Source organism: Scyliorhinus torazame, chromosome 2, assembly GCF_047496885.1.
Source record: "Scyliorhinus torazame isolate Kashiwa2021f chromosome 2, sScyTor2.1, whole genome shotgun sequence".
Classification (NCBI taxonomy): Eukaryota; Metazoa; Chordata; class Chondrichthyes; order Carcharhiniformes; family Scyliorhinidae; genus Scyliorhinus; species Scyliorhinus torazame.
Window position 1 is genome coordinate 146672663 of NC_092708.1, and position 14740 is coordinate 146687402.

Sequence of the window (14740 nt, forward strand, 5' to 3'; positions counted from 1 at the left end):
GTGTGGTAAATAAGGTTGGTGAATTGCAGATAGCCATGTGGAAATATGTTATGGTTATAACAGAGACCTGTCGCAAAGTGCAGAACTGGGTATTAAACATTCTTGAAGGCAATGGATACATAAATGATAGGAAAGGAAGGAAAGACGGGGTGGCAGTATTTATTGAGGCAAGAGTTGCAGTGCTGGAGAGAGATGATTGGCGGGATTCTCCATTGACCGACGCCGGAATCAGGAAACGCGGTTGGGCGGGGAATAGGTTCTGACACCAAAATAGCGGTGGGCACTGATTTGACCCCAAATCGCAATTCTCCGTCACCTCGCCAGCGTCACTGCGTTCCAGATCGCATGTACAGTAAACACCATTTGCATATCATTAACGGGCCCGACCCAGTATTCTCTGCGGCCACACCAATTCTCCGCCTCCAATGGGCCGACTTCCCTGAAGGTGCAGTTGGAGGAGTCCAACCACGTGCAGCAGCAGAAGGTGGTGCCGACAATGTGTGGCACCCAGGCCAACATGGGTGGCATCCGCGCTGCAGACATTGGGGGCGATGGATTCAGCATGTCCAAGGCCCAGGACAGAGTTGCTGACTCACAGGCAAACATGTACCAGAGCCACAGGACATAGCCTCCTGAGTGCGGCCTAGTCACATCAGGCCATGGCTGGGAACGTCGCCAGCATTGCCCAGGCACTGGACGACGGGGCACAGACACAGAGGGAGATGGTGCAGTCACTGGCTGATGTGGCACAGACCCAGAAGGTGCTGGCACAGTCAATGGGTGATGTGGTGCAATCCCAGATGGAGATGGTTCACTCTCTGTGCTCCATGGCCGCGAGCGTGCAGACCCTGGTCGAGACCAGAGCGAGCCTCCAGGACTGGCGGCGGCAGGTGGTGGGAGAGCCTCAGGAGTTACCTCGGCTCCCACCCTCATCCCATGGAGTATCCCGGGGGCCATCGGGCGCTCTGAGAGGGGAGGAAATGATGGGGCCCGTGCCGATGATTCCGACAGGGGAGGTGCCGGAACACCGCAGCACCTCGGACTTCCCCCCTCCTGTCCCTGATGCAGCTGGTGGACAGCAGGCAGAACAGGGCAGCACCATGCCACTTAGGACATCCGAGCAGCAGCCAGGCCCATCCAGGCACGGTCGCCCCAGAAGACGCCCGTCAACAGAGGCCCAGGTCACAGGGCGGGAATCACAGTAGGCCGTCTCGACTCCTGCTGTACCATCTGGGGAATCACCTAGAGGTAGCGTTAGGGCCTGTAAGGCAAGAAAATTAGACGCTAGTTAAGTTGGCACGGGTGCAGGGCACAGATTAGTTTCAAGGCTTGGGCATAAATCTGTAAATATTTTTTGACATTAATCACCTGTTACCACTGTTACAATCTGTCTTGGTGCTCTGTCAGATATATGTGAGGAGTGGGCGGGTCTAAGCTGGCCAGGGGGGATGGGGGCGGGGGAGAGGGGGGAATGGGCGGACGTTGTGGATTCCCATTCTCCCCAACCATCCCCACCACTGTCACCCCAGGGATTTGATGGCACCATGTGATGGAATGGGCAGCTCGCAGGAAGGGATCTCCCAGGTGGACGGTGGAAAGTCAAAAGTGCTACTGTGGGCAGGTGTCAGGCATTGTCCGACGATGCAGAGCATCAGAGCTCATCACAGAGCAGGTCGTCAACATCCTTCATCCCATGGACCAGACCCGCTGCCAACACAGGGCCCACACCCCTTAGTGAGGCAGATATGTATTACGGAGGGAGTTGCTGATGGAAGGGGGGGGAAGAGGTAGGGGGTGTGGGGTTGGGATGAGGTGTCCCTGGCCCAGGCCATTCCCCCCAACACCCTGCCCCCCCCCCCCCCCCCACACCCCAGTTGCACAACCTGGAGGCAATCAGAGCATCCTGTACGCGGTGGCCCTGGTGCACATGTCATGCGGCCTCCCTTGCCTGCCTGGGCCCCATGGCTTGCCCTCTCCCGCATCCTCCTAATCGGATGAGGCCTTGATTTCCACCCCCTCCTCCAGCACATTGCTCCTCTGCTGCGCTATGTTGTGGAGGACGCAAAAGGATGCCACGATGTAGGTGACCCTCTCAGCATCATACTGGAGGGACCCTCCAGAGTTATCCAGGCACCTGAACCGCATAGTCAGGAGGCTGAAGCACCACTCGATCATGCTCCTGGTCAATGTATGGGCATGGTTGTAGTGGGTCTCCGCATCGGTCTGTGGCCTCCAGATCGGTGTCATCAGCTACGACCGAAGTGGATAGCCCCCTTTGCCCAGGAGCCACCCTCCAACCGGGGGGCCGGTCCTCTTGAACATGTCCGGAATCGTCAAGTGTGCCAGGAAGAAGGCGTCATGCACACTGCCCGGGTATCGGGCGCAGACGTGCATGATGTGGAGCTGATGGTCACATATCAGCTGCACGTTCATCGAGTGGAACCCCTTTCGGTTTGTGTAGAGCGGCTTGTTGGGGAACATGCATCCCATCGATCATCCCCTGGACCCGGGGCATTGCAGCGATGGCAGCAAACGCCACTGCCCGGGCCGCCTGGTGGGCTCGGACCATATTGAAATAGATGTATTGTGCCACCTGGGCATATAGGGCTTCCGTGACGGCGCTGATGCATCTGCGCGCCGAGGTCTGTGAGATACCTGCCAGGTTCCCACTCGGCGCCTGGAAGGTGATCATCGGATAAAAGTTCAGGGCGTCCGAAACTTTGACGACCACTGGGAGCTGGTGTCCTCCCCCATACCCCCATGGTGCCAGGTATGCCACCATTTGGCAGATATGTTGCACTGTCTCTCTGCTCAGCCAGAGTCTTCGACGGCATGGCCGGTCCAGCAGGTCCTCGAATGACAGGCGGTACCGGTATACATGAGGCCTCATACGGTGCCTCCTTGCCACCTCCTCCTCCTCGGCCTGTTGGGCGGCTCGCTCTCCATCCTGGATGGCTGCCTCCTGTTCCTCTGTGGCACACTCCACTGCTGCACACTCTGATGCTGCAGCATTCTCTTCCTCCTCGAGCAGTGCTAGCTCGGACAGCTGCAGGGAATTCCGCAGGGCAGCGGCGACCAGCAGGAATGGCACCATTGCTGGTTGAATTCCAATATCCATTGTCTGCAGGGGGTGAAAGGCCGACATGTTAGCATGGTGTATTCCCCCTTGTCCAACGAGGTCCACAGGACTATATGGTGGCTCCGGTTGGCACTGCGGGCTCCATACCCGCATGTTCCCCTCCCTCCACCTCCATCCCTGCTCCCCTGTCTCCGTCGGTGACTGGCACCATGGGGGCCTCTGGCCTTGATGGGACCGTCCATTCCAGAAGCCCAAAAACCATTTGGACGGCAGCTAGTTCCTGGGGTCGGCCTGCCTTCCGACCATACGCCCCCTCTGGTGTTCCCACCTCCACCTGCTCTACTGGACCAGCTGTGTGGTGCGGAGCAGAGAGTGTCCCAGGAGCCTCTTCACTAAAGTGCCAACCGAGGTGAATGTCTATGGGATGATGGAGGGTGACAGAAAATCATTTGTCATCCTCCGGCCCAAACTCCTGAGTCTCGGGCAGAGGGCTGGTGACCGAGCTACTCCCATCTCATTGTTGTAGCTGGGGGCGGGGGATGTCAGATGGACCTATCCCATCACCAGCAGGTCCTGTAAGGCACAAAGTGAGACGCCTAAATGGACCACGGACTGGGGGGAGTGGGGGTGGGTGGGGGTGAGGTTGGGGGGTGAGGGCGTTTTGGGGGTGAAGGTGGTTGACACACGTGGCATGGGGAACCACAAATAAGCGGGGATTCACTTCCTTGCCTGCACCGAGCTCCACCTTGGCACCCTCCCTTTCCTCCAGGCTGCCGACCATGTCCAGGACCCTCTGCTCTGCCACAGTGAGGGGTCGCAGATCCGGCGGTCCCCCTTCTGTCTTTTCCCGCTCCTGGCAGCTGTGCTGGGTTTGGGCGGGAAACAGAAAACGACGTGTTAGACAGTCCGACGCATGCAGCCCAGGGTGTGGGTAGATGGTGGCCTCAGCGGCCAGGACACCCGGCTATGGCAGCCAATATGGGTGCCGGCATGTGGTGCAGGATGGGGGCTCTGCCGTTCTATGGGTGGGGGAGATGTAGGGTTATGGGATTTTGGGACGGGGGTTAGTGCCAGGGGCACAGTGCTGCCTACTCACCCTGGCCAGGAGGTCGTGCAGTTTTTTACAGCACTGCTGGCCAGCCCAGATGCTGATGGCTTCTGCCACCTGCTCCCAGACATGACAAATGGCGGTGGTTGGCGGCCTCCTTCCCGGGCTGGTGTACAGGGTCATCCTCCTCTCCTCGACAGCGTCCTGGAGGATCTCCAGCTCTACATCCGCGAAACGTGGGACACGCGTTTTACTGCCATCTTGTTGGCTGGAATGGTGTGGGGACTGAAGTGTGTATATGCGGCTTCAGCTTGTCAGCCTCCTGAGTGTCAATCGTGAAACCGGCAAATCCGACACCGATTGTGTCCCACCTGGTGCCGCTGCTAGCCGCTTAACAGTAGCTGAATCGATCCAGGTGCGGCACCAGTTTTGCTGTCACGAAAGTCCATGGATCCTGCGTTGGCGTCAACACTTAGTCTCAGAAACGGCGAATCCCACCCAATGTCTGAGAGAGTCAAGAGCAGATCTATTGGTCTAGAGCTAAGGAACAAAAAAATGCATCGCTCGGTGTGGCCTATAAGCTACTTACTAGTGGGAAAGACGCAGAGGAAGCTAGAGGTGGAAGGATTATAGGGCAGGACTCTTTCCACTCCATCACCCAACCAATTGATGGGGAATGTATCCCCACCAACATTGGCTACCTCACAGCCATTAATGCTCCATGGAGCCTTCATTGGCTGGAGACGAGACTTCTACCCCTATCTCGGGAAGAAGGACTGCCCTATAATCGTTGCCAGACAATCTGACTGACCGTCAGCTCTGCAGACCCAGATTTAAATGGTGGCCACTGTTGGAACTGTAGGCCGTCCTCAAAGAGAAGCTATTGGAGGCGTGACTTCAGGTAAGTCTGGGGTATCGGTGAGACTTGGCTGGCAGGCCCCAGTAAAGGAGGTATGGAGCTGGATTTGAGAGGCCAATGGGGAGTGTTAAAGGGAAGATATACCTTGTGAGTGGCACCAGCTCACCCAGTAAACGCAACCAGCCTAACCACCTGGTATGGGCATTTAAATAGATAACAGCAGGAACAGAATGAGGCACTTATATAGCCACTAATCATACATTATAAACAGGTTAATTGTTTACAATCAAATCCCCTATTCTGAGTGCCGAATTGATGTTAAATTCTTTTTTGCTACATGTGTCATTCCAGTCGGATTCTAAACTGCCCTGCACAGTCAGAATTGTAACCAAATGATTTAACGTTGTGCACGCATTTGTTCAATAATTACAATTATATCTTTCAGTTCCTTGGCAATGCTGAAGTTGAACAACCAAAGGGTACAGAAATTGTGAAGGATGCTGTTCGTAAACTCAAGGTATAAGTTTCCACAGTTTTAACTTGGTTTTATTCCTCTTTGGAATCGTTTTAGTTCATTTCTCAACTGAGAGGCTAAAAGTAACATCTCCCTAAGCTTCAGGTGCTCCTAATTTGCTCGTGATTTGGGATGAAAGCAAAATTATTTTCAATCTATTGGGGGTAGTGCTCCTTGCTTACATGTCAGTGCACAAATGTGCTAAGATGTTAAATGTGTGCAATCCTCAAAGAAATAATTTAGAGTTAGATTCGCACTACTGAACAATAAATCAGGAAAGCAATTTAGCTATAGATGTTATTGGTCCACTCTTCGATTTTTAAAAAATTCTATTCCCCAACCACCCAAATCAATCTAATCGCATTACTCACTGTTCAAGAAAGGTACAGCATTCAGTGCATTTCTTTTCTTTTTATTAATTGTCGCTTTGTTGGAATTAGATGTTCATTTGAGAATTTGCGAAGGAACAAGTCAGAAACTTGTCAGAATTGTGCATATTTGAACTCAGTACCAATAATCTATACTTTACTCAGTACCTAACAACGGCAACAAATAAGCTATTTTCCCCTCAATAACTGATATTTTTAACACTCGAAAGAGCACCTCATCTGATTTAAAGCCTCGGCCACTTTCATGGTGTCATAATTGCATGTGTCTGTTGGACTGTCTTTCAGTACCTTTGTTAAGGATTATATTTGATTTCTCTCAGAAGCCCTTGATAAGGGCTAGTTCTGTGACCTGAATTTAGATTGTGCAGTCTGAGGATCAGCAGTTTTCATACTTTCTTTGGCTGCATCAATGTTTAGATTTTCCAGGATTGTTTCCACAAATTGGTTTTAATCCAGCTCTTCACCTCTCTGAGGAAATTACATGGCTTTCAGTAGGAGAGGGAAGAGATACGGAGCATATATATTGTGGTGCAAGATTGTGTATCAGGCTGAATGGAAGAGAAGGTCCTTTCCTGTCCACCATTGTTTGTATGTTCATTATCAGCCGCACTGATGGACTGTTTTCCATTGCTTTACCATTTCTACATAGGTTTGCAAAATTATTTGAACAAAAGCTAGAAAACAAATTTCAACGGTCCTAATTATGTTTATTGTCGATGTTGTATTCAACAGGAGCAGCAGCTACTTGCAATTTTATAGTAACGTATCCCATTCACAGGAAGCTTATCAAACATTTTTTTTGATGCTGAGTTACATAAAGAGGTATTAGGGACAGGTAGCCAAAAGCTCAATTGTAGGGGTAGGGTTTATAGAATGTATTAAAGGAGGAGAGTGAGGTGGAGAGTTTCAGCGAATGTAATTCTAAAGTTTACTCCTGAAGCAGGTGAAGGCATGGTTACCAGTGAAGAATTGACCAATGTCAGGGAGGTGTAAGAAACCGGAATTGGGTGGGTTTGTCGAGTTGGAGCAGGTGACCAAGTAGGAAAACTGAGGCTATATATGGTTCTGAAAACAAGGATGAGTATTTTTAAACTGAACCTTTGCCGGACTAGGAGTCAATAGAGGTCAACAAGAAATAGGATGAACCGGACTTGGTGCAAATTAGGATATGGTCACCAATGTTTGGATGGGGTCAAGTGTACGTAAAGTGGAAGTTGGAAGTCTGGTCAAAGCAGCATCAGAATAGTCGAGACATAACATGGATGATGGTTTCTGTAATGAGTTGAGGCAGCTGCATTCATAACAGGAAAACAATGGCTAATTTCATACATTGTAAATTATTTATTTTGTTCTATAATCTTAAGTATGTTTTAAACTGAGGTCAGTAGTAAAAAGGCATGTGTGAGAGGGAGAAAAACTATATTCCCTGATTTGCTTTGTAAACCCTCGAGGAGGTAAAGAAGTATCTTGGTGGAATTCGAATTCAATAAAAATCTGGAATTAAAAAGCTATTGGTGACCGTGAAACCACTGCCGTAAACCCCAGCTATTTCCCCAATGTCCTTCAGGAAAGGAAATCTGCCATCCTTACCCGGTCTGGCCTACATGTGACTCCAGATCCACAGAGATGGCCTAGCAAGTCACTCAGTTCAAGTGCAATTCGGGATGGGTAATAAATGCTGGCCGAGCCAGCAATGACCACATCCCATGAGTAAAAAATCTTAACTGTCAAGAAGTAACAAGAGGAAAAGCATTTCCTTCAACAAATCGCTCTTCACTAAGTGCCGATAGAATTGATTCCTTCCTTATTACCCATGAAGCCCATTACCTTAGAATTATGTGTGTGTATTTGTAGGTAAGACGATAAGATGTTAGAGCAGGAGTCCATTTGGCCCATTGAGTCTGCACTGCCTTTCAATGAGATCATGATTGATCTGATATGAAAATCCCTTAGTGTCACAAGTAGGCTTCAATGAAGTTACTGTGAAAAGCCCCTAGTCGCCACATTCCGGCGCCTGTTCGGGGAGGCCGATACGCGAATTGAACCTGTGCTGTTGGCCTTGTTCTGCATTACAATCCAGCTGTTCAGCCCACTGTGCTAAACCAGCCCCTCAACAAGAAATAGGATGAACCGGACTTGCTGCAAATTAGGATATGGTCACCAAAGGATATAATCCTCAACTCCACGTTCCTGCCTTATCCCCATAACCCTTGATTCCTTTACTGATTACAAATATGTCAGCCTTGACCATATTTAACAACACAGGCTCTACAGCCTTCTGCAACAAAGAATTTCACAGATTCACTACCCTCTGAGAGAAGAAATTCTTCCCCATCTGTCTTAAATGGACAATCCCTTACTCTGAGATTATGCCCTCTGGTGCTTGACTCTCCCACAAGGGGAAACAACCTCCCAGCATCTGCACTGTAAAGCTCCCTGAGAATCCTATATGTCTCAATAAGATCACCTCTCATTCTTCTAAACAGGCCCAACCTACTCAACCTCTCCTCATAAGAAAATCCCTCTGTATCCAGTATCAATGTAGTGAAGCTTCTCTGGACTGCCTTCAATGCCAGTGTATTAGTTGATCATAACACTTGGAATGCATGAGGTGCAAGATTTACATTGGCAGTTTTCCATTATATGTGTGAACATAGGAAGCTATAATGGGGAAGGTTGCCACAAGGAAGGGACACAACTTGTATTTATATGTGTAAAATATCCACGGTGCTTCCCGGAGGCATTATAAAACAAAAAAATGGCACAAAGCCACTTAAGGAAGGAAAGTAGTACCTTAAAGGAAGAAAGTGAGTTGGAAGAGTTTTAGATGTTAAGGGAGGGAATTCTGGAGGTTGGGTCCTAGCTACTGATGGTGAAGTGTTTAAATTCAGGATGTTCAAATGTTAGATGAACACCTATATCTCAAAAGGATTGTGGGGCTGGAAATGATTACAGAAATAGAGAGGGGTGATTATTTTAAAATCATAGCATTGTTTAACTGGGAGTTAGTGTGGGCCAAAAGATGAAGAGCATCAACATCAAAATTCTGGAAGACCTCACGTCTACAGATGGTAGATTGGGAGAGGCTGGTCCAAGTCTCGGATTAACAAAGGTAAGGATCAGGGTTTCAACAGCAGAAGAGCTGAGGCATGGGCAGAGATGGATGTTGTTACAGAGGTGGAAATAGGCATTATTAATACAGCAAAGATAAATTGTTTGAAGCTCGTTTTGGAGTCAAATTTGACACCAAGGCTGTGAACAGTCTGTTTCAGCCTCATAAAGTTGCCTGGGATAGGGATGGAGTCAGTAGAAAGGAAGCGGAGTTTATAGTAGCAAACGCAATTGCTTCCACCTTTCCAATATTTAAATGGAGGAAATCTTTGCTCACCTAGAACTGGATGTTGGAGTAAGCAGTCTGACAATTTAGAAACAGTCGAGGGGTCGAGAGGGGTGGTGCTGAGAAAAGAACTGGGTGTCTTGAATGTACTTGTGGAAACTAGTTGTGTTTTGGGCTGTTGGTTCTGGGGACAGCATGTAGATCAGAAATAGGAGACATCTTAGGATAGATCTTTGGAGGACACCAGAGGCAACTGTTTGGGAATGGGAAGAGAAACCATTTGTGGATTAGGCTGTGCGATCTGACCCAGCTGAATGACAGTGGAGCAGTGATGGAGGAGGATGGTATGGTCAACCGCATCAAGACAAAGGGTCATCTGGACTCAAAACATTAGCTCTTTTCTCTCCTACAGATACTGCCAGATCTACTGAAATTTTCCAGCATTTTCTCTTTGGTTTCAGATTTTGCTTTTAGTAAGTGGACAGGTCAGCATGAGTTTTCATTGTGAAGCCAGCCCACTACTGCAATGATCTAGGAAAGGCAAGTGGCTAAAGATGAAGCAGGAAGGCTTCAATTAGATGTAGGGTATCATCACTCTGCAGTCAAGTTTCTGTCAAGGCCATTATACTGAAGCAATCTTCCATAATAAGATAATCAATTGTGGAAACAAGAATTTATATAGCATCTTTAATGTATGAACATGTGGTGGGTTGGGAAAGAATACAGGATGCTAGTTAAGAGTGAATTTTAGTCAAGTCTAGAGGTAACAAAGACATGAAGGAGGGTTTCAGCAGCAAATGAGCTGAATCGGGGGTGAAATCAGATGATGTTACAGAAGTGAAAATAGATTGTACTAGTGACTAGTGTTGGCATGAATATGAGGTTTTAAGGTCATTGGGGTCAAATATGACATGAAGATTGTGAGCAGACTGGCTTCATCTCAGACAGTTACCAGGGAGACGAATGGAGATGGTCGCGAGGGAAGCAGTTTGGAACGTAGATCACATTGCACAGAATGCAACCTGGTTACCCATAGTGCATGACAACCAAGCAGAAAAGGGTTTTTCAATCCTCTATCAACAAACTATGTTAAAGAGAAATCCATTATGACTGGTTTAGTTTTCACTAAAACACTATATTGCTCAGATTGCACTGTGAAAATCAGAACATGATAGAAAGTTTGCAAGTAATTGTGAACTGTAAGTGGGAAAAAAAACAAGAAAACACAGAAGGGTTATTTTATGAGTATTATTTGTAAGGATGGCCTTTGTGAGGCCTGGGGCAATACTGGGGCCACGGCTGAAAATCTTAGATGTTGCTCCATTGCATTGGCTGTTTCAAAGCAATTCTACCAACATCAACATAACTGGCGTAAGCACAAATTACATTCAGCCCAACTCGTGTCCAAAATCAATTGTGCTAGTTTTAAAAATATTGTTAGAAGCAATAGATCCACTCACAAAATGAGCGATGCCACAAGAGTGATTTAATCACAATTGGGAGTCTCTAATGCACTTGTTTGCAGGCTTCCGAGGGGACTCCAAGAATTCAGTTGGACTCGTTAGGCACATGGACACGAGTAGGTCAGTTTTCAAAGATTTTGTACGTCTTGAACTTATAAAGGTACTGACGATTTTCTGATTGGAGCGCTGTGATTAGTGGTGTTCCGCAGGGATCAGTGCTGGGACCTTTGCTGTTTGTAGTATATGTAAATGATTTGGAGGAAAATGTAACTGGTCTGATTAGTAAGTTTGCATACGACACAAAGGTTGGTGGAATTGCGGATAGCGATGAGGACTGTCAGAGGATACAGCAGGATTTAGATCGTTTGGAGACTTGGGCGGCGAGATGGCAGATGGAGTTTAATCCGGACAAATGTGAGGTGATGCATTTTGGAAGGTCTAATAACGGTAGGGAATATACAGTGAATGGTAGAACCCTCAAGAGTATTGACAGTCAGAGAGATCTTGGTGTACAGGTCCACAGGGCACTGAAAGGGGCAACACAGGTGGCGAAGGTAGTCAAGAAAGCATACAGCATGCTTGCCTTCATTTTCCGGGGCATTGAGTATAAAAATTGGCAAGTCATGGTGCAGCTGTATAGAACATTAGTTAGGCCACACTTGGGAGTATAGTGTTCAATTCTGGTCACCACACGAGAGAATGTGGAGGCTTTAGAGAAGGTGCAGAAGAGATTTACCAGGATGTTGCCTGGTATGGAGGGCATTAGCTATGAGGAGAGGTTGAATAAACTTGGTTTGTTCTCACTGGAACGAAGAAGGTTGAGGGGCGACCTGATAGAGGTCTACAAAATTATGAGGGGCATAGACAGAGTAGATAGTCAGAGACTTTTTCGCAGGGTAGAGGGGTCAATTACTAGGGGCATAGGTTTAAGATGCGAGTGGCAAGGTTTAGAGGAGATGTGCGTGGCAAGTTTTTTTTACAGAGGGTAGTGGGTGCCTGGAACCCGCTGCCGGAGGAGGTGGTGGAAGCAGGGACGATAGTGACGTTTAAGGGGCATCTTGACAAATACATGAATAGGATGGGAATAGAGGGATACGGACCCCGGAAGTGTAGACGATTTTAGTTTAGACGGGCGGCGTGGTCAGCGCAGGCTTGGAGGGCCGAAGGGCCTGTTTTGTACTGTACTTTTCTTTGCTCTTTGATTGTACCCCAATCTAATTAGCAATTAGTTTTGTCTATTTTTTAAAAAGTCATCTTCAGTCATTTAAAATTGGGTCACTCACAGAGAATGATCCTTTTTGTGATAAATTCCTTTCCAGCTTTAGTAATCATCATGAATATAGCAAGGAGTATTTTTAAAGCAAAATTATTTTTCCAAAAATAATGTTCCAAAACACTGCCTGATTGCTCTGAGTCATGGCAGATTTTGTATTTGGTGATATGTAAATGGACACTTTTCAAATTGGATGCAATTTTCGCCAAAATCAAGACTGCAACCAACGCGGAACTCTACTTATTATGATTGAAGTCAGTCAATAAACCAACAGGCCTGGATGACAGTGAATGATCATCTGCTCAATATCTTGAAGATTAGATGTTCAGCAGTGGAAGGAGAAGCCTAATTGATTCTGTGCTACACAAGCAGCAGCCCAGGGTTTGGCAAGCACCTCAAAAGGAGATAGAGGAAGGGAGGCAGTCAGCACGTCCATGTTCTAAATGAACTGTTCACAAGCACATCATCAGGTTCTGTTGCCTAGATCCCCGTTGTTCAATAGTTCCATACCTTATGACCTCTCTGTGACAGACTATCATAGCATCCTTTCGGCCGCAATATCAAAATAATTCAGCACAATAAAAAGCATATGCAACTTTATCCAACAAAATGACCAATACTCCATTCAATACACAACCTATCATGCTTACGCATCTCCTTGCAGGTACCTTTCCAAAAGCAAAACAAAAACAGGAAATGCTGGAAACACTCAACAGGTCAAACAGCATCTATGGAGAGAGAAACAGTTAACGTTTCAGGTCGATAACCTTTCATCAGAACTGAGGAAAGATAGAAATGTAATGGCTTTAGAGCATTAAAATAGGGTGGGGAGGGATGAACGAAAGGTGAGGTCCGTGATAGGGTGGACGATTGGAGATATTAAATGACAAAAGATCCCGTGGTACAAAAGCCAAAGGGAGTTGTAATGGGACAGGTAAAGTAAAAAAAGATGTGTGTTGAAGAGGTGTAAATGGCAAAATAGCAGCCAGCTGAATGAAAATTGAAGGAACAAAAAAAGAAATGAAAAACAAAACAAATGAAAGAACACATAGGGAGGTTATGATTCCATAAAACCATAAGACATAGGAGCAGAATTAGGCCACTCGGCCCATCGGGTCTGCTCCGCCATTCAATCATGGCTGATATTTTCTCATCCCCATTCTCCTGCCTTCTCCCCATAACCCCTGATCCCCTTACTAATCAAGAACCTATCCATTACTGTTTTAAAGACACTCAGTGATTTGGCCTCCACAGCCTTCTGCGGCAAAGAGTACCACACATTCACCATCCTCTGGCTGAAGAAATTCCTCCTCATCTCTGTTTTAAAGGATCGTCCCTTTAGTCTGACGTTGTGTCCTCTGGTTCTAGTTTTTCCTACAAGTGGAAACATCCTCTCCACGTCCACTCTATCCAGGCCACGCAGTAACCTGTAAGTTTCAATAAGATCCTCCCTTATCCTTCTAAACTCCAACGAGTACTGACCAAGAGTCCTCAACTGTTCCTCATACGACAAGCTCTTCATTTCAGGGATCATTCTTGTGAACCTCCTCTGGACCCTTTCCAAGGCCAGCACTTCCTTCCTTAGATACGGGGCCCAAAACTGCTCACAATACTCCAAATGGAGTCTGACCAGAGCCTTGTACAGCCTCAGAAGTACATCTCTGTTCTTGTATTCTAGCCCTCTTGACATGAATGCTAACATTGCATTTGCCTTCTTAACTGCCGACTGAACCTCCACATTAACCTTAAGAGAATCGTGAACAAGGATACCCAAGTCTCTTTGTGTTTCTGATTTCCGAAGCATTTCCCCATTTAGAAAATAGTCTATGCCTAAATTCCTCTTCCAAAGTGCATAACCCCACACTTTTCCACATTGTATTTCATTTGCCCACTCTCCTAGCTTGGCCAAATCCTTCTGCAGCCCCTTGCTTCCTCAATACTACCTGTCCCTCTTCAGATCTTTGTAGCACCTGAAAACATAGCAACAGTGCCTTCAGTTCCATCTTCCAGATCATTAATGTATATTGTGAAAAATTGTGGTCCCAGCACAGACCCCTGAGGCACACCACTAGTCACCGGCTGCCATCCTGAAAAAGATCCCTTTATCCCCACTCTCGGCCTTCTGCCAGTCAGCCAATCCTCTATCCATGCCAGGATCTTACCCTGAACACCATGGGCTTTTAACTTATTTAACAGTCTCCTATGCGGCATCTTGTCAAAGGCCTTCTGGAAATCTAAATAAATCACGTCCACTGGTTCTCCTTTGTCTAACTTCTTTGTTACCTCCTCAAAGAGCTCTAACATATTTGTCAGGCATGACCTCCCTTTGACAAAACCGTGCTGACTCAGTCCTATTTTACCATGCACTTCCAAGTACTTCACAATCTCATCTTTAATAACAAACTCTAAAATTCAAAATTGTTGAGCTCAGTGTCTTACAGACAGATGGCTGTAGAACACTAAATCAAGCCTCGAGGTGCTGCTCCTCGAGCTTGCATTGAGCTTCATAGGAACACTGTAGCAGGCCAAGGACTGAAAGTTCAGAGAGGAAACAAGGTGGAGAATTGAAATAGCAATCGACAAGAACTTTCAGGGTCATGCTTGGGAACTGAATGTTCCACAAAGTGGTCACCCAGTCTGTGTTTAGACCACATCATGAACAATGAATACAGCATACTAATTGACAGAAGCACAAGTAATTCACTGTCTCACCTGTAAAGAATATTTGGGGCCTATGGAGAGAACGGAGAGGTAAAAGGTCAGGTGTGGCATCTCCTG

General features: G+C 47.2%; 1 protein-coding gene across 6 annotated transcripts in view; it reads left to right on the top strand.

The window, feature by feature from the left end:
- Positions 1-14740, top strand: part of gulp1b (GULP PTB domain containing engulfment adaptor 1b) — a 645746-nt gene that overhangs the window by 470378 nt on the left and 160628 nt on the right. For 5 of the 6 annotated variants that reach the window (XM_072477928.1, XM_072477980.1, XM_072477939.1 and 2 more), the window contains one exon: positions 5432-5503. The exons of the other annotated variant lie outside the window; for it this stretch is intronic. In XM_072477928.1, coding sequence (XP_072334029.1) covers positions 5432-5503 — 72 coding nt within the window. The remainder of the gene's footprint in view (positions 1-5431; positions 5504-14740) is intronic. 6 annotated transcript variants of the gene reach the window in all.